General features: G+C 31.4%; 2 protein-coding genes across 2 annotated transcripts; one reads left to right on the top strand and one right to left on the bottom strand.

Annotated features, from left to right (window-relative positions):
* Positions 1-139: 139 nt before the first annotated feature.
* On the top strand, positions 140-8,271 carry LOC132307104 (triosephosphate isomerase, cytosolic-like). The gene is made up of 9 exons (XM_059804772.1): positions 140-273; positions 1,043-1,118; positions 3,002-3,125; positions 5,178-5,262; positions 5,373-5,505; positions 5,786-5,880; positions 6,389-6,467; positions 7,798-7,880; positions 7,991-8,271. Exons 1-9 carry the CDS (start codon positions 235-237, stop codon positions 8,039-8,041), a joined length of 765 nt encoding a protein of 254 aa, XP_059660755.1. The 5' UTR covers positions 140-234; the 3' UTR covers positions 8,042-8,271.
* A 5,715-nt stretch (positions 8,272-13,986) lies between these two features.
* On the bottom strand, positions 13,987-14,370 carry LOC132309552 (flowering-promoting factor 1-like). The gene has a single exon (XM_059807845.1). The coding sequence runs from the start codon at positions 14,368-14,370 to the stop codon at positions 13,987-13,989; it is 384 nt and encodes a 127-aa protein (XP_059663828.1).
* Between the last annotated feature and the right edge of the window lie 5,781 nt (positions 14,371-20,151).

The following is a 20,151-nucleotide window of genomic DNA, read 5'->3' on the forward strand; positions in this document are numbered from 1 at the left end:
AATCGAACATCAAGTACAACTCTCGGTGTTACAAAAGTAACCAAACACACAGCATGAGTGTAATTTATATCAAATAAAGGGCAATACAGTCATTTCATTATCCCAAATAAATCAACAATACAGTTCTATCTTCACCGACTCTTGCTGCTATAAAGTTGTCTAAACCCAAACTCGAAAGCTGTGGTGTATTGACTTATTTCACTTCTCGATTCTATCGTTCGACGCAAGAGAAAAATGGGCAGAAAATTTTTCGTCGGCGGCAACTGGAAATGCGTATTTCTCTCAGCTCTGTCTTGATATTTCGATCGTTTATCTCTCTCTCTATATATATGCACACAGTACACACATATACACATACACGTATATATTGCTTCATGAAGTTTTCTTAAATCAACAAAACCGATCTAGAATCTCGCATGCATGTTGTGGTTTTCAGCAATTTGTTTCAGTCAATTGGATTTCAAAGTCGACCGCTTTTATTGGATATTGCGTTACTCATAAAAAAAAAAATGATGTCATAAGGCTTTCGAGGTTTTTAGAGTGATTTGGTTACTCAAGTTTGGATTATGTATTGTTAATCTAATATATAAAATATGTTTATGTGGTTTCTATATTACTAGAAAAGTATAAAGTAATCAGGAACACTGAAATTAAACTTGGAAGTTTAATAATTTAATCTGAATACTCTGTTTGAGCACTTAGCTACCAACTTTTTTTTTTTTTTCCTCCAAGAAATGAGGACAGATTCCACCCAATACAAATAGAAATTCAGCCCTAGAGATTTGAGTGATGCCAATCTAGGATTATTAAAATTTTCAAATGTTCAGGAATTTGCTTCTTGGCCTACTATCATGTTATTGTGCCGGAACCCGGAATTATTATTACCGGGCATGCTCTAATGGTGCAGCACTCTAAACATGCATTGTTCTAAGTGATAACGTTTCATAACCATTTCGTACTGAGGTTTGACACTGTTTACTATACAATCCCAGTATCTAGTTTTGTGTAATATTATCAACTAAGTTATTGTATGTATTGGCAGAATGGAACAGCCGAGGAGGTGAAGAAAATTGTCACCATGTTGAATGAAGCTGAAGTGCCGTCAGGGGATGTTGTGGGTAAGTTTGAAACCTTTGTCCAAGGAAGATCCCTTTCATTTTCTTTAAGTTGAGATTTGAAACTACCTAGCTATTTGTCTTACTCTGTTGTTATATTCTCTTTGTTTATTTTGGGGAATCTCAATCTGATTCAGCAGTGATTATTTCTTATTCAGAAATCACATTTCAATCATAATTTACTGGTACGCATAAGTCATAAACCATGGAGAACTTCCCAAGAAAGTTTTTAGGGCTGTCATTGGTGTCCATCTGGCAAGCATTGCGGTTGCTGAAGTTTTTGACATGTAATCCGAAGACACTTAAGGATTTAGAGTGGGATCTAATATTGAGATATTGTAATTTAGTAATAAGACGTGAACTACATTGGGGTCCCTTTACAATTACTCATATAAGTTCCTCTGAATTGCAACTCTCGTTCAAGTTACTTGATTTGAGAAAAAAAATATTACTACTGAACTGTATGACAATATCGTGCCAGCACATAATTTGTGCATTTTGAAATATGACACTATTTTGTGTTGAATGTGAATTATGCATTATACGAAGGTGTGTGTTGGATTTTCTCATTGTTGAATTTTCAAGTCCTTATCTTGTTTCAATTTGATTCTTTTGACTCAAGTCAACAAATTCTTGTCCAACTATTTGGAGTCGGAATTCAAGTCCTTATCTTGTTTCAATTTGATTCTTTTGACTCAAGTCAACAAATTCTTGTCCAACTGTTTGGACTCGGATATAAGAATCATGTTCTTTCACTTTCCTCTACCTAAGACCATAACTTCAGTTAAACACTTAAACTTTTTGTTAGCGTATTTCTTACTATCTTAATTCATGTTAATTTTAATCTTCCCTTCCTCTTTGTTTACCCTCAATGCGAACCTTGCCCTTTTTTCTTACTGCTACAGTTATTGGTTATTGGTACACATGGTCAAATCATTTTACTTGATTGTCTCTCGTTTTATCATCAATGGGTGCTACTTCAACTATCTACTTCAATAGTATTCGTTTTCAGTTTTATCCTTTCTTACCTTGCTACACATTCCTTGTTCTTGTTTAGTAAGTTTTTCCTGATTTTCTGCTATAGATTATGTTGCTGAAATTCAATTCCAGCTAAAGCCAAATTTGTGGAGGTTGACTTGAACCCAACCTGACCAAAGGATAATCGTGTGCTCTTGGCTCTTGTCTTTAAAAATAACATTGCTCTCAAATTAAACGCTGATACTTGGTTAAAACATAAATTGGTCATGGGTTGATCGATTAGGCATTTTTTGTTTAGGTACACACCCATATTTTAACTAAGAGTTGAAATGGGCACACTCTTATGAGATGGTAGGAGATACCACTCGAGTTTAGACCCTTAGTGGTGAAGTCATTAGCAACTTGATCTCCACCTCGTGCATACTTACAAGTATCTTCATGTTATATACTAAAAAATTGTTGCAAGCGTAAAAGAAAAGTTTATAGATTTATTATTGTGTTCTTAATTCTTATTATATGTCTTCTATTAATTTAAAGCATATATGAGAAGTCTTAACTTAATTAATACTTATAAGCAAGGGACATAGGCATGCATGCTCCGTACCGCAATTATCTCTGCTCACCTACCTCATTTCATGTTGGTCACAGTCACTCCTACCTGAGCTCATCTAACCACTGTATTAACAGAAAAATGGGTGTCCCCGTATATTGTTTTTCAGCTTCATTGCTTCAATATGTAAATTTATTTGGTTAGAAATTATTGATTTCATACTTTGTCTTTTAGTTGACAAACGATAAAGTACTGTTGCAATTTCTCCACTCCCTCCCTCTCATATCTTCTAGCTGTTACAATTTCAATTTGATAGATCTACAAGTTTTGACATGGTGTAGATGTGTTTTACTTGCAGAGGTTGTAGTAAGCCCTCCATTTGTCTTTCTTCCTCTGGTAAAAAGTTTATTGTGCCCTGATTTTCATGTCGCTGCACAAAACTGTTGGGTTAGGAAAGGAGGTGCTTTTACTGGTGAGGTTAGGTATGTTATAATATGATCGTTTCGCATACTAAACTGGAATCATTGCCTGCAAATCTTTATATTGTTATTTTTGTAATAACGAATTCTGGTTTTGTTGTAATTTGTTAGAAAAGTTGCTGGAAAATTTGTTGTTTTTGTATTCTACCATTGTTGTCTAAGTTGTCATCATCACAGTCTATAGAAGAATTATGGAGTGTGATTTCCTTACAATTTTTGTGTTGAAGATTAAGCTGATTTTTACATAAGATGTTAAGAGATTTTAATTGGCAGACGCAATCATGGACCGGAAAGTGCAATTTTTTTTTTAATGTACTCATTAATGGATCTGGTGTCTCAAAGTTGCTGGTCAATGGTGCAATTCAGTTTTAAAAATTGTAGAACATTGAGATATACGGCAAATAGCAATATGTTGATTGGAATACTGATGCAAGGATATACCATGTAGATTTCACATAAAAGTCCCAATTTCTTTTCAAAATACGGGAATTGTCAGTTGTCCAATGGCATGTTGCGCTACACGGTCTATATTTCTTTCATGTGTTTCATCCTTCTGACAAATTTTTTTCAGTCTTTGAGAGCTTTCACCAATGTAGGTTTTTTTAGCTCTAGAGGTTGTAAAGTCTATTCCTGTTGAACCTCTCACCAGAAACATAGATTATCATATCACTCAAAGTTGGTATCTAATTTAGAAGCAGATGATAGAATGTTTTATCAAGCGAACTGGGTGTTGTAAATTTATGTCGGGTTCTAACTCTCTATCAATCTATCTACCTATCTTTATCTTATCTATCTTTCCATCTATCTATTTCTCTTCTAACAGTCTATTTTGAAGCTGACCTATCAAAACAGAAATAACTTATTTCTTTTTTCATATTAATTTTCATCTATATCTTATATTTGAAATTAGGGATCATTGTTTGGTTTCACTTTTTAAAACACGGGTTCAAATCTCAGAGCAGCCACGTTTTTCAAAATCATGTCTAATTCCAATGCATAAGCAGGACATACAGCGACTGGGTAAAACACTTTTTATCCTATGTCTGAAAATAATTTAAAGAACAATTAGTTTCTGCTTATTAACCATGAATCTAATGGTTAAATGTTTTATGTAGTTAAATTGAATATTTTAAATTCACTGTTAAAATTCGTTCCCCTTTAGTAAAAAATTGATATTATAATAAAACAAAAAAAACCCTAATATATATATTTTTGTGGTAAGTAAAACAAACCAAATACTATTGATTGATAAATACATATACTCTAAAATGACTTGTACACCTCCACCATGTGGAGAAAGGAATGGCATTTTCAATTTTGAATCGCGAAAAAACTGTGTGGCCAATGATGGGGTTGGTTATATTGTACCATTGGTGTACTTCAGGATTGTATATTCATAATTGAACCTCATGAGATATTTATGTATTTCAATATTATTTTACTTGGTATTATTAATATTCTAAGCAACTCACTTTTATCATATTATACATTCCATAATTGTCAAATTTAGTTTGTCTATGCAACATTTTTACAATAAATAGTGCATTAAAATCACCACTCACACTTCCAAAGTTTCATTTGATAATTTCTTTAAAAGTTGGTAATATTTTCAAAGATAAAATGTGATCTTATTTATATCTTTATTGTTATTTCACTCTCTGTATAAGCCCCACACCGGTTAATTATCTTCTTCTTCTTCTTTTTTTTTTTTTTTCCCCCCCCAAAAAAAGAGAGCAACGAAAAGGAACTGATTAGAATGTTTGAATCATTCATTGTGTATATACCATCATTTATCAATTCAAATTTTCAAAATTTAATTTTCTACTGGAAATCAATATTTTTTCTTTCCGCTTTTTGCATCTTCTGACTAGGGAAAATATTGATGTTGTTGTGCATAAAGAACTTGTCGTGCGCTATCTGCTTATTATTTCTTTTGCATCTTTTGACTAGGGAAAATATTGGTGTTGTTGTGCATAAAGAACTAGTTGTGCACTATGCTGCCTATTATTCCTTTGCATGAGTTAATTTTGAGCTTGAGTTCTCATGTTGCCACAGTGCTGAGATGCTTCTTAATTTGGGCATTCCTTGGGTCATACTTGGTCATTCTGAGAGAAGACTTATATTAAATGAATCAAATGAGGTAAGCTATGTTGCAGTAGCATAAGTGTAACTTCTTGTCTATGTACATACTCATTTTACACATCAATGATTGTTGATCTTACTATCTGTGCTTTTGGCACATCAATGCAGTTTGTTGCGGATAAAGTTGCATATGCACTTTCTCAAGGCTTGAAGGTGATTGCCTGTGTAGGTGAGACGCTTGAGCAGCGAGAATCTGGATCTACAATGGCTGTAGTTGCTGCACAAACAAAAGCAATTGCAGGTACGTAGGCAATTTGCACATTCCTTAAAGAGTTTGGTACTAGAGATAGTTTTTCTGTAGTTTTTCTATCTAAATCGTTTGTGGATGGTTTCTTCTATATAATCCTCTATTCTCTACCAATAGCAACTGTAAAAATAGATGTTTCTAAAAACTGTTTCAATTCAATAATTTACAGTTGACATTCCCCGTTTTAGTGTTTTTTTTTTTTTTTTTTTTTTTTTGTTAGTTCCATTTTCTGTATGGATTTGTATTTATCAAGTAATCAAATATTATTTTGCAGATAAAGTATTGAACTGGTCCAATGTTGTTTTAGCTTATGAACCAGTTTGGGCCATCGGAACTGGAAAAGTTGCAACCCCTGCTCAGGCTCAGGAAGTAAGTTATAGTCTATTACGGTATTGGTTGCTGAATTCAGTTTATATTAGGTTAATTTTAACTGGGATGTTTATGTGGGCAACACATGCATCCAAGATCTGTTATTTATCACATTTCACCTGTGCTGGTGCGTCAACTTCTAGCTGGGCCATTACCTAGCCTTAGCTCTCACCACTTTGACAATTGGAGAACCATGGTTCAACTGTTTAAGGTTACCTCTAGGCCAGGGACCTTTCTGGACTATTAGCTGATGTATCCAAACAACTGTCCTGACTATCCAATGGATAGATTGCTCAATGGTTGCATCCTAAGTCCTCCAGAAAAATGTAGTAATCCCTACTTAACGTGTTGAGCCACATCTTCGTTGTTTCTAGCATACTTGGTGCTCCTGTTTCATTGCAACCATATTGAGTTTTTGTATTGCCAATCCTATCATCTCCATCCATCTTTAAATTCTTGTTCCATTTACGCACCATAATCTATTAACAAAAAATTGTCTCACTGGCAGGTCCATTATGAATTGAGGAAATGGCTTCAAGATAATGTTGGAGCTGAAGTTGCTGCATCAACCAGAATTATCTATGGAGGTATCTTTGTCTTTTTGGCATCAGTTCTCGTCCAATTCCTGGTTATTATCTTTTTGCTCTTTATATTTACTAAATGCGAGATAGAAATATTATATTCTGAAGCAATTTATATATAAATTGGAGGCGTTTTGACAATATTAAGTAATGATATGGGCAAAAGTAAGAGTTCTTTCATGTCTGATTCAACATTAGGCATTGGGGTAGCGCAAGCTTTCTGCCAATCATGGAAAATACTACATGCACTATGTTATCATATCATAGTGAGAAATTATTGTTTGTTGCCTCATGAGCTGTAAGTACTTCTAATTTACTTAAAAATGTAATATAAGGCGGGGACTGTTGTAGACTTCTAGTGCAGTGGCAAAGACATCTCAAATAATGCAGTTAGATGTGTCGAGGTTTGAGACTTTCAGTTTTTGTTATTGAGTCAGAAAATTAGAACCAATTTCTAACTCCTTTAAACTTGGTTCAGTTTACGAGTAGCTCAAACATATCCTCTCTTGTTTTTTCAGTTACTGACTAAAGAGTTCTAACGCACCAACCCCAATTAAAAAGATGTGAATTGACCTTCCAATATGAACTGTTTTGTTGACCCGAAAGAATCCTATTCTTCATGTGTATAATAGCATTGGTTTGATTTTTTGGGTTGGGTTGGTACTACTAGGTGCATGGTTGAATGTAAATTTAATTTATTGGTTCTATACTTGTTAACTGAAGACTGGACTAGGCTTCTGTTAGAACAGAAAAAACCAGCTAAAATCTGGTTGCATTTGTCAAGGATCGCACGTTGTGCAAGATTGAGTTGCATCCAAGGTACAAATGGAGGTTTATAACCATAAATGTTCTATACCTCTTTTGTGTTTGGAACTTTTGAATAAATGATGCCGATGATTAATAAGTTTGCATGGGATTCACTGGCGGTTTAGTTATATATTAGTTTTGTTGGATGTGAAGGATTGGATATCACGCTGTTGGGCGACTAGACCAGCTTGGATGTGAAGTATAACCTCTTCTCCCTAAAAGGGGAGGTGAAGGGTTCGAGTCTCATAGTGGGCATTTGTGGGGTGGGTGGTGAGTATATTTACCTGATAAAATAAAATAAAATAAAAATAAATAATAATGGATTGGATATCAGGCTAAGTAATTGTGCTTACACTTACTGGGGAGGAAACTATACCTGTGGTTCACTGTTACGGTAATTTTCAAACGAAATTTGGCCACACCCTCCTAGGTTTCCGGACCACAAAGTTTTACATATTTCCTTGAATTTTAAGAACTGTAACATTTAATAAATAGCCACCCTATTTGTTTACTTAAATGCCAATTTTAGGTTCCGTGAATGGAGCAAACTGCAAAGAACTAGCAGCACAGCCGGATGTGGATGGATTCTTGGTCGGTGGAGCTTCCCTAAAGGTGGTTGTTTTGTTGTCTATGTCCCATAAAATCCTATTATATGTTATTATTGGGTTATTTGTTTCTAAGCTTGTTGACTGACTCATCTTACACCTTTCATTTGGATCCAGCCCGAGTTTATCAACATCATTAAGTCTGCCACAGTGAAGAAGAATGATTGAATTTTGTTATCAAGCAGCCTCGTCTTCAGCTTTTTCCTAGAATGCTTGTTTGTTTTTTTTGGGGACAATATTAGCTTTTAGTTTCGTGGCTGTGTTGGTGTGCTAAAAATAAACCACGGCCAATGGGGTTCTGAGTGTAACAAATCATGAGTTTTTCTTGTATGTGAATGCGAGGATTTTCTCTTTTTTGACACAATAATATAATTTACCGGCGTGGACCGGTTAATTTATGGAGGTGTTTGGTTGCTATTGAAAGCTAGTACTTTTATCGAAATGTAAGGATAGACCTTTGTATTAGACTCTAATAATAGGGTATTCAGGTGCTTTCTCCATCCATTATAGGAGATGTGCCCCTGTAAAGGTCAACAAATTACTTCACCTCACGGGTATAGAGGTTAGCATCTCCCCGGTAATGCAAAATAAAAATATAATATATATAAATATATATATATATATATATATATATATTATATGGGTTAGAGCAACTCTAGTGGGTTGCTATTTTCAAAATATAACATGTGGGTTTAAAATGGGCTCTTCAATAGATGTCAAATGGGCTATCAAGATATAACTTTGTCAAATATTGTGCCAAATATAACACAACATATAACTATTGCTAAATTTGTTATTGCTCTATTCCTTCTCTCTATAGGCTGCCAATTTGGTGTTAGGCTTGTGTATATATATATATGTCAGTTGTGCTTGTGTGTGTGTGTATATATATACATACATATATATATATATATATATATATGTCAGTGTTGTGTGTATATATATGTATATGTATGTTGTGTGTGTGTGTATATATATATATGTGTGTGTATATATATGTCTGTTGTGTTTGTATATATATATATATGTTAAAAAAAAAATTCTTTTAAAATTATAGTTGGGAATGGTAGTTGAAAAATAATGGTTGTGTCAAAAAATAGTATTTTTGATGAAATGTATTATTGGAACATAATTATTAAAATATAACATTTTGACACAGTAACTCCTCCTTTTAAAATATAGATTTGACATGCAAAAATGACATTTTGCATTGGAGAAGGTCTTAAGTGCAAAAAAACAAAAAACTTGTAATATAGGTTTTGTGCACAAATTGTTTCTTTTTTAAAATGTGCGTTCATAAAATTCAACAAGGTGCAAATCAATTTCTGACCACTCTTTGACAAAAAGTAAATATAAAAGTCCCATTTTACCCTTTTTTTTATTCATATTTTACCACTAACAGAATGAAATCCCTTACCCCATTTCCTATTCCCCCGCTCGCTCTCTGTCTCCTTTTGCATAAAACCCTAACTAATTTATAACTAAAATCGTTGTCGTCACCGCCGTCGCGTGACGATCTCTGCAATTGCAAGGTCAACCTCCTCTTCCTCCTCATAACTCACATCACTCTCTTCAACACCGCCACCTCCAAGTCGTACTCGAACCGAGCAGCCGAGCTCCTCGACCTCCAATCCCGATCTGAATCGCGGGTATCATCCACCTCAACCAAATTAGATTGAACTCCTCCATTAACAAAGAGCAACCACAACCTCAGTTCGTTGTTGCCGCCGCCTCAGAACGTCACTGAAATTAGTTCCTCGCCGCCGTCGCCTTGGAATGTCACGACAGATTTGATGGGTTGAGTATATGATCTTGAGGAGAGAGAAGAGAGGAGACTGTTTGTCATTCCTTTTTTTCCCTTTCTTTTTATTTTTTTATTTTTTTATTTTTTATTTGACAGAGAGAAGAAGACTGAAAATCAAGAATTTTTCATCGTTTTATTAAGAAAAACCTTATTATTGCTATATATATATATATATATATATATATAAGATCTCAGATTGCCAAAAATAGAAATAAAAAAAATTGAAATACCCAAATCAAATTTGCATAAAAAAGAGAAAGAAAGAAGAGGGATTTATGGTGTGAAATCCCTTAATTGAATAGAATATTCAGGAAGTTTTCATAATTTTTTGGCCGAAAAAAATGAGCGAACCAGCAAATAACACTTGGCCGGAAACAATGAAACGACAGATTGGCGATTAGCAATGACGACGATCTTGGTGTTATGTGGCAGCGACAATCATGGGCGCTATCTGGGTTTTGCCGAACTGTGTAAGCTTCACCGGTGGGTCTGTGCAGCCGTGGATTATTGCCACAGTAAGATAGATATTGATTATAGTAAAATGACTCAATTAGTCCTTAAAATTAAAAGTCATAATAGTATTTTTAAGGGTATATTTGTTACAAAAATATTAGCTTTGTGGGTGAGTTTGGGAATTGTCTAAAATTATAATTTTACATTGTTTGAATTTTTTAAATATTATTTCAATTTATTGACAAGAGATTATTATAGTCTTTTTATGCAAAGAGGGAGTATTTGCATCAAATTGATAGTATAGGAGAATTTTATACCACACTGTGACTTTTTTGCACTTTATCGATAATAAAGAGGGTTTTTTTGCACTTAACCCTATATATATATAGTTAAGGATAGTGATGTCATATTTTTTAAAATTCATCTCATAATTCACCATAGCGTAATACTTTTACTCTGTATTTAAAAAATTGTGTAAAAATACCTTTATTTTTTTCACATTATGCGAAAACACCCCTCAATTAAATATCTGACATAAATTAGTGTTATAATATCCGTTTTATCATTCTATTTTTTCGAAAATGCTCAATAGGTATATATGTTACGAATATCATAGTAGAGGAAGGTTATGTGCACATGAAATACAATATATATAAGAATTATTGAATTCTAATTCTTTACCGAATTATTGCACATGAAATGCAATAATGAATTAATTATCTATTCCGGGTATGAAATTGTCAAAAATTTTCTATGATATATATTTTTAAATTCAATCTCATTTGAAATTATTTTTTAGTTCAGCATAAAGAATCCTAGCTTAACTACAACAATTGCACAAAGATAAGTAAATTAATATATAGAGGGTATAAATATAAAAGAATGTAATTATTATTGCATTTCATGTGCAATAATTTAGGTAAAGAATTAGAATTAAAAAAAAAAAAAAAGAAGAAGAAGCTTTTCATGTGCACATAATAATCCCTTGGCGTTGGTTGCACAAAATTCTTTTTAAAAAATGTCAAAGTAGGGATATTTTAATCTAAATCTACTTTAAATATGTAGTTAGGGACTATTTACATAAATTTGATTTGATACATTAAGGATATATATATATATATTTTTTACATTTAAGGTATGTGATATGCAATGCAAACATTAGTATTGGAAACCTATATACTGTAACTCGATTGACATGGGGAACTAGGTAAGAGTGGTTTGTCTTGGTTTGATGAGGGATTTAGGTTGGTGGGAATTAAGTTGAAAAGGACAAGAATAACAACGCGCCCATCCCATGGGAAGTGACGCGTGGGTGGTAATTAGAGTGGGAGGGAAAGAGACAAGAGAGAGAGGATGTAGAGTATTGTCTCTCTCGACAATTAACATCGTAGGTCAAGATTGACCCTGTACGACGTTGCTGACACGTACATCATCATGAGCCCAACTCCATTGATGTGTCTAATCACCGAGACTCAGTTTTGCCATGATATCTCCTCAAATCCTCTCACATCACGTACTCTGTCCCAACAGTTTTCACACACCCCTTCACCTTAAATTCCCATTATCCTTGCTCTGCCTCCGTAACCATTTTACTTTAATGTTTGGTTCCGTTGGAGAGGAAAAATAATACTTCCTCCGATTCCATAAAAACAAAATGTTATGTTTGAAAATCGTCATACATAAGCCATAATTTTTCGAATATGACAATTTAATCACCGTTATTTAAACATGCATGACATTTTTTTATACAACAAAAGAGTACTAAAATAAATAAAATACCTCTGCAAAATAAATTATGTTGTTATCTTCAAATTCAAATCAAATGTGACGGTTCCCAAAACAACCTGCATGTCATAAGCAAACCAAATTTAGCGGAATATTGGTCGAAAATGAGTTTGTGAGAGTTGAAACAAGTTGGTCCAAACAACATTAGAAAAAAAAAAAAAAAAAAAAGTCCCGACGTAAACAAAAAGAGTGTGTATTTTTGTTACCGTTTGAAAAAAAACAAATATATGTATATTTGACATTTTGATGGTCTATGTGGCCTGCCTAAACTGTGACAATGGTAATGAATCATTAATAAAAGGTATTTTAACACAGACCGAGGTCCAGTACCCTATTTACAGGACCACATGTTACATGAGTGATCTTCACCTTTGTGCAAAATGGTAGGCCTTTTTAATTTGCTACAACGTAACAGTAGGGTTTCTGTTTTACAATAAAATATTGCTTACCAAAATATATATATTATTTAAATCATATACCACGGATAACGGTTATATATAATATAGTGTTATTTTCTTACCTTAATTTTTTTTTTGCCAATATATATATATACAGAAAATAAAATAACTGTTAGATTACATTAGACAATTAAGAAGGAAATTTATTCTTTTATATCCAATAGTTAAGATTCAATTCGTATATAAATTTTTTGCACAGCGGTGAGTAAGTGAACAGTCCACTCTCTCTCTCTCTCTATATATATATATATATATCCAAAACTATTTCTAGGGTTTTCCTTGCTTGTGAAGAGAGAGAGAGAGAGGGAGAGGGGGTTGGTGAGCATCGTTGTTCATCAAATTCTAAGAAAGAAACAGCTTCACTGTTGATTCGGATACTACACCACCACCACCTTCTGCATGATATTTGCAGCTTTTATCCTCGTGTTAGACCTTCTTTAACGTCCTACATCTGACACTATATACCAATATACATACATAGGTCACGGGATCGACTTTCTAATTTCGCTTTTTCCATCTCTATATATGCGTTACACTCCATTTGAAATAAAAATAAAATAATATCACCGGTATATTCTACCTTTTAAAATTGATAGAGAAATGAAGGGAAAATATAGAAGAAATAATATTAGATCATTTTTTTATTCCTTTGATTAAAATAGTGAGTATATATATATATGCTTTATCTATATCACTCACAATATATAAACAAAGGAACATTTTAATTTCTCTCACCATGCCACTAGTTATTCAACAAAAATCTATAACAACAATTTCAGTCCAACTCCGTATCTACTGTCATCATCATATTTGATTTGAAACGTATCTATGCAGATCCATATGTATCCAACACATATCATTCAAATATTTTTATAAAATATTAATTAGGTTTGATCTAAGGTTAAATTCAATTTATTTATATCCAAATTTGACTTAGATTTATAGATCTTTATAAAAAGATTCACATCTGACCATTGTGTCTTTGGATTCAAATTTAAAATACAATTTCTTTAAATGATCTTTGGGTAAAATTAAATTTCTGACCTAACCGATGACCTCCCATATTACTTAAGAAATTAAATAAATTGATGTTTATAAGTGTGTAGATACATTTTGAGAACCATTAAAGATACGTAAAGATATATCTGATCCATTAATATCACGCACAACTAATATAGAGTACAAAATCCTTACCTCGAATTTCCGGCCAAAAAAAAATATTTCAATGCACAGGCATGCATGCATGTGATAAGTGACAACAGCAAACCAACCAAAAACCAACTAAATAGGAGAAAGCAAAGAAAATCCTCCACAAAGTTAGACGACCAACAGGCGCAAATTAGAACATAGCATTTACAGATGCAAACAAATTCAGCACACATTTATATACACACACATATACGTACATATAATAGAACTACTACACTTTTATTCAAAGCACATCAGCTAAGAAAATTAATTAAAGTACAGTACATTCAACAGTCACCTATAATAAATACACCATAATAATAGGTCAAGTTAGATCGAACTGATGACTCTTCAAACACACACACACACACACACAAAGGGCAAAAAGAGAAGTATATATGTATATGGTTTTGTAAGGGTGGTGACTATCTTACGCCGGGGGGGTCACGGACTTCGAAGTAGGAGCGGTTCTTGACGACAATGTCGTACATGTGGAGGGGCTTGAAGTTGGTGAAGTCTCTAGGGAGAGAGATGAGATGGGCGGATTCTTCTGACTTGTGGAACTGGAGGAGATCCGACCCGCTTGGGTTCTGGTACCGGGTCCACCCAAGCTCTATCAGCCGCTGCTCCAGCTCGTCGTATGACTGGATCACTTGGTTTTCCGGGAGGTAAACCAGGACCCGGGGACGTGCTCCGGGAGCAGTGGCTGTGCCCGGGTATGGTGGTTCCTTTTGCTCGAAGGACTCACGGGTCGGGTTGGAAATGAGTCGAGCCACACCCTTATCGTCGAAGATCCACACGCCTGACATTGTTACATTAGGAGAGAGATAGAGAGAAAGTGAGAGGGAAAGGGAAAGAGGAAGAGAAAGAGAAAGAGAGGACGTAGAATAGGAGTGCAAATCTGATGTGCAGAGGTTTATATGGTATAATGGGTGATAATACATGGGCCTTCAGGCCCCATTTCGCCGTACGTTTTGTTTTTGGTTAAAATTGAAAGTGTTTTTGTTACAGAAGTATTTTGAAAAAAATTCGAAAGTACGTTTGAGAACGATATTTTTGACATTTTATTTTTGGGCCGTGTTTCGTTATTGTTATGGTTTTGAACCATGAATAGTTGTCAAAAATAATAATAATAATAATAATTTTTTAGTATTTTGATTTTAGGACACTGTTCACGAAGTGTTTTAACATTATGTAAAACAAAATAAAGCTGCACCAAACATATTTTTACTGCCAAAATCATCATTGTAGCAGCCCAAAAATAAAAATAAGAGAAACAAAATGCACACCCACCGAGACCTAAATGTATAGGACAACCTAATCTCGAATGCAGTTAAATGATAGGACCGACTTTTGGTGTTACGATGAATCGTGCCCAATGTATGAAGTGTGGGTTGAAATCCCCTCCCATTTCAAGGTTCTGTTTGGTTTGATGAGAATTAATAATGGAAAGTGAAGTGAATGAAATATTTTTATAAAAATTATAAAAAAATTACTATTTTAAGATTTAAATCAATGAAATTTATACCTCCACCAAAATTTGAACCCTTTTTGTAAGAAAATTTGATCAGAAAGTTAGGTCGTTATGCATTAAAAGTAATTTTTCCTTTTCAGCTAGCAAAACTTCTAAAGTGATCAGAATTTTTTTATTTTCTTTTATTTTCTTGTTATTTCTATCTAATCATACTAGTCCCAAAAGAATTATTGTAGTCTACTTGTACTAAGATTATATGCATGTCCGGTAGTGCATTTTCATTTGTATCTGAGTTGTGTCTTTAAATATTTTATGCAATAATTCATATAATTTATGGCGTAGTAAAGAATTTCTTTTGATGGAGCCAATCTTTAAAAGCAATAATATATATATATATATATATATATATATATATATATATATATATATATATATATATAGTTTGAACAAAAATAATATATGTAAAAATGAAATAGTATTCAATATTTCAAAATATTTTTCATATTCTGAAAGCGCTGAATAATAACATCATTGTCAACAGTACTAAATATGTTTATCGTAATATATACAACCATCGTATCATTTATCCATTGGTCTGAATAATATCATTGTCAACAGTACTAAATATGTTTCTCTCAATATATACAATCATCATATCATTCATCCATTGGTCTTCCTTTCGATTGTGCAGTCGAGTTTTCAAAAAATTCATGGCATTATAATCGTAAATTTAGATGATAAAAAAAATATATGTTAGATTATCTGTCTCCGCACGGCAGTATTTGTTTAGATTTTGTGAATTTTTGAAATGTTGAAGACTCGCCGAAAGAGAAATGTTGAAGACTGAAAATGTGATGGAAATGATGCATTTGTTTGTGGTAAAGTCAAAAGTGTGAAAGAATATCTTGTATTTTTGGAGAAAGTGGAAAAGAATATAATATTTTGAGAAAGTGAAAAATAATATCATATTTTTTGGAAATATTATACTCCTTTTTTTATTTTTATTTTTATTTTTTTTTGTGTAATACCGTGAATGGTCATTTGGTTATATATATATAGTATATATATGTGTAATGTCAAATTTTAGTAGGGACAATTATACAAATATAAATTTTTTTTATATAAAATTTAAAAAAAATTAAAAGTTCAGTAGGGGCAGTTGCCCTCACTTTGTGGCTAAGCTTATTATGTGAGTTACGTCATCATTATTTTATGGTGTTACAATCTGTCCTTCAGCTATTACTTACGCAATATAAGACAAGAGAAAATTTGATATATTATTTTTAATATTTTTTTAATACAATTTATTAAAAATGTTTGTTAATTCATTTCATCTCCTACCATAAAAAAATTGGGTATATTTTGGTCCTATAAATTTGAGTTGATTTCACTTAGTCTCCGTTTTTTTAGGTAAAATGTTTTTTTTTTTTGTATTTTTCGGTATTTGGTAAAGTATTAGGTCAAGATTAAAGTCGAGTCCTTCGAATAGAACATATAAAATAACTTACCAAAAATTAATGGATAAATTATTTTTATAAAATTTTAATATATTTTTTCTTAATAAATATTTTAAGATAATCAAATATCAAAAAATAAAAAAATATTTTATATCTAAACAAATAGTATCCAAACATTATTCCTTAAAAATATTTTACTTCCAAATAAATAATATCCAAACATTATTTCTTAAAAATATTTTACATCCAAACGAATAATATCCAAACATTGTTTCTTTTTATCAAAGAATTCAGTTTTAGCCGTTGAAGATTATGATGGTTGTATAGGTCAAATGTTTTACCACTTAAAAGCATAACGTAAAATTGGATACAGACTCTGTCACTTCACATAATTTGTGTGATGGGATGGGAGTTAAGTGGAGCCATTAAGCACTCTAGGGATGTGTATCGTGAATGGCTTTCTCATTATCAATTTCATTTAAATCATTAAATCTCCTTAATTTTCTTGCTCAAATGAACAAAGTATTGGATTATATTTCCAATAACCGTTTATATTAATTTATGCCTTCAAATAAAATAAATTGTACAAAATAATTTATGTAATTCCCTTTTTTAAAAAATTTACTACCAATTATTGGGATTAAACCTTATTCAAATTTGTTTACACTTTTCTAAAAGAGATTTTTTTATTTTTTATTTTTTTGTAAATACCTTTTATTATTACAATTGGTGCTATTAGTAATACTATTAAATTTGAAAACTAAAAACAAGGAATGTGTTTTTGTATTAAAAAGAAAGAATATATGAGTGGGTTTGAAATGTGGTCATTATGGTCATTATAGACTATTTATTGTTTGCTTTGGTGCTTAGGGAAAAAGGAGAGGGTGCAAGGCTCGACATATGGACTTTTAGATACGGGGAGTAACTCAACCATTTGGACAACAAGGTACTTGCGAGAAAATTGTAGTCAAGTTTATGAGAAAATGATTTTATGTGGCATGTTTAACAATATATATATATACTATTATTAAATGTGTAAAGAGTTTAGTGTTTCAGTATTCCAGTATTTATTTATTAATATCAAAAAAGAGTTTTTATAAACAAAAAATTACTTAAAAATTATTTAAAGAGTTTAATTCAAATTACAAATTACCTAATAAAATTTATAAAAATCAATTTAAAGAGTTTAATTCAAATTACAAATTACCTAATAAATTCATTTTTCTTGTCCCACATTAGTTTTAAATAAAAAAGATTATATAGAAGTCTCTTATAAAACTATAGACCTAAAGAAATAATAATCACACATTTCTCGACCTTTTGGCTAAGATCAAGTGTAGTACTAAATTTTTTTGGGTCGGCCTTTTGGCTAGCCTTTCTTGGTCTTTTGACTAAGATCAAGTGTAGTACTACTTTCTCAGCTTTTTGGCTAACCTTTCTCGGCCTTTTGGCTAAGATCATGCTAAGATCAAGTGTAATACTACTTTCTCAGCCTTTTGACTAACTTTTCTTGGCCTTTTGGCTAAGATCAAGTAAAATACTAATTTTTTTGGGTCGATCTTTTGGCTAACCTTTCTTAATCTTTTTGGCTAAGATCAAGTGTAGTACTACTTTCTCGGCCTTATTAATTCAAATAAAATATAAAAATTATTACCTAATAAAATTCAAATAAAATATTTATTAAAACTCTTAACAGTGGGTGATAATGCCTCAGACAACTTGCATGAATTGTATACCTGGATACTTCTACTTTTTTTTTTTTTAACCTTTTTTTTTTTGTGGTAAAAACTAAAGTAAACCTCTAATATTCATCCCAATAATGATAGTGTCATGACTAGGGGCGAGCTAAGGAAATTACATTTCATGAGGCAAAATGACAAACGGCGGAGAGAAATTAACAAGAAATACATTTCAAATTATATATTTCAAATTATAGAATCTCTAAATATTATTACCTAATAAAATTCAAATAAAATATTTATTAAAACTCTAACATTAAAGTCTAAAAATTATTCTAACAAAAATTACCTATTTATCTATTTATTATGAGTTTTTTAATAAAGTGAAATCTAATTTGACAAGGATTATTAATATAAAAATTATTTATTAATTGATATAAAAAGAGATTAATTTTAAAAAAGTTTCTATAAAACTCTAACATAAATTACCTATTTATATATTTATTATGAGTTGTTTAGTAAAAGAAAATCTAATTAGACAAGAATTATTTTAATAAAAATGTGCAAAGATTTTCAGTGTTTGAGTATTTCAGTATTTATTTATTAATATAAAAAAAAGAGTTTTTATAAACAAAAAATTACCTAAAAATTATTTAAAAAGTTTAATTCAAATTACAAATTACCTAATAAAATTTATAAAAATTAATTTAAATAGTTTAATTCAAATTACAAATTACCTAATAAATTCATTTTTCTTGTCCCACATTGGTTTTAAGTAAAAAGGACTACATGAAAACCTCTTATAAAACTATAGACTTAAAGAAATAATAATCATACATTTCTCGACCTTTTGACTGAGATCAAGTGTAGTACTAAATTTTTTTGAGTCGGCCTTTTGACTAACCTTTCTAGGTCATTTGGCTAAGATCAAGTGTAATATTACTTTTTCGGCCTTTTGTCTAAGATAGTGCTAAGATCAAGAGTGTCGCCCTTTTGGCTATGATCATGCTAAGATCAAGTGTAGTATCACTCTCTCGGTCTTTTGGCTAACCTTTCTCGGCCTTTTGGCTAAGATTAAGTAAAATACTAATTTTTTTTGGGTTGACTTTTTGGCAAACCATTATCGGCCTTTTGGTTAAGATCAAGTGTAGTACTACTTTCTCTTCAAATAAAATATTTATTAAAACTCTAACAAGAAATACATTTCAAATTATAGAAATTCTTAAAATTATTACATAATAAAATTCAAATTAAATATTTATTAAAACTCTACATAAAACTTTAAAAATTATTCTAACACAAATTACCTATTTGAGTTTTTTAATAAAATAAAATCTAATTTGACAAATATTATTAATATAAAAATTATTTATTAATTGATATAAAAAAGAGTTTCAGTCTTTCAGTATTTATTTAATAATATAAAAAAAGAGTTTTTATAAACAAAAAATTACCTAAAAATTATTTAAAGAGTTTAATTCAAATTACAAATTACCCAAAAAAATTTATAAAAATTAATTTAAAGAGTTAATTCAAATTACAAATTATCTAATAAAATTCATTTTTCTTGTCCCACATTGATTTTAAGTAAAAAGAATTACATGGAAGCCTCTTATAAAATTATAGACCTAAAGAAATAATAATCACACATTTCTTGGCCTTTTGGCTAACCTTTCTTGACCTTTTGCTAAAGATAAAGTGTAGTACCAAATTTTTTTGAGTCGACCTTTTGGCTAACATTTCTTAGTCTTTTTGGCTAAGATCAAGAGTTTAATTAAATTCATAAATATGAATTTAAACAGCATAAAAATTAATTAAAAGAGTTTAATTCAAATTACAAATTACCTAATAAAATTCATTTTTCTTGTCCTACATCGGTTTTGAGTTATAAATGATTAAATGGAAGCCTATTATAAAACTACAAACCTAAAGAAATAATAATAACACATTTCTCGGCCTTTTGGCTAACCTTTCTCGACC

The sequence above is a fragment of the Cornus florida genome, unplaced genomic scaffold (genome assembly GCF_030987335.1).
Source record: "Cornus florida cultivar Cherokee Brave unplaced genomic scaffold, ASM3098733v1 CherokeeBrave_3.0.0_Hap2_Chr05, whole genome shotgun sequence".
Classification (NCBI taxonomy): domain Eukaryota; kingdom Viridiplantae; phylum Streptophyta; class Magnoliopsida; order Cornales; family Cornaceae; genus Cornus; species Cornus florida.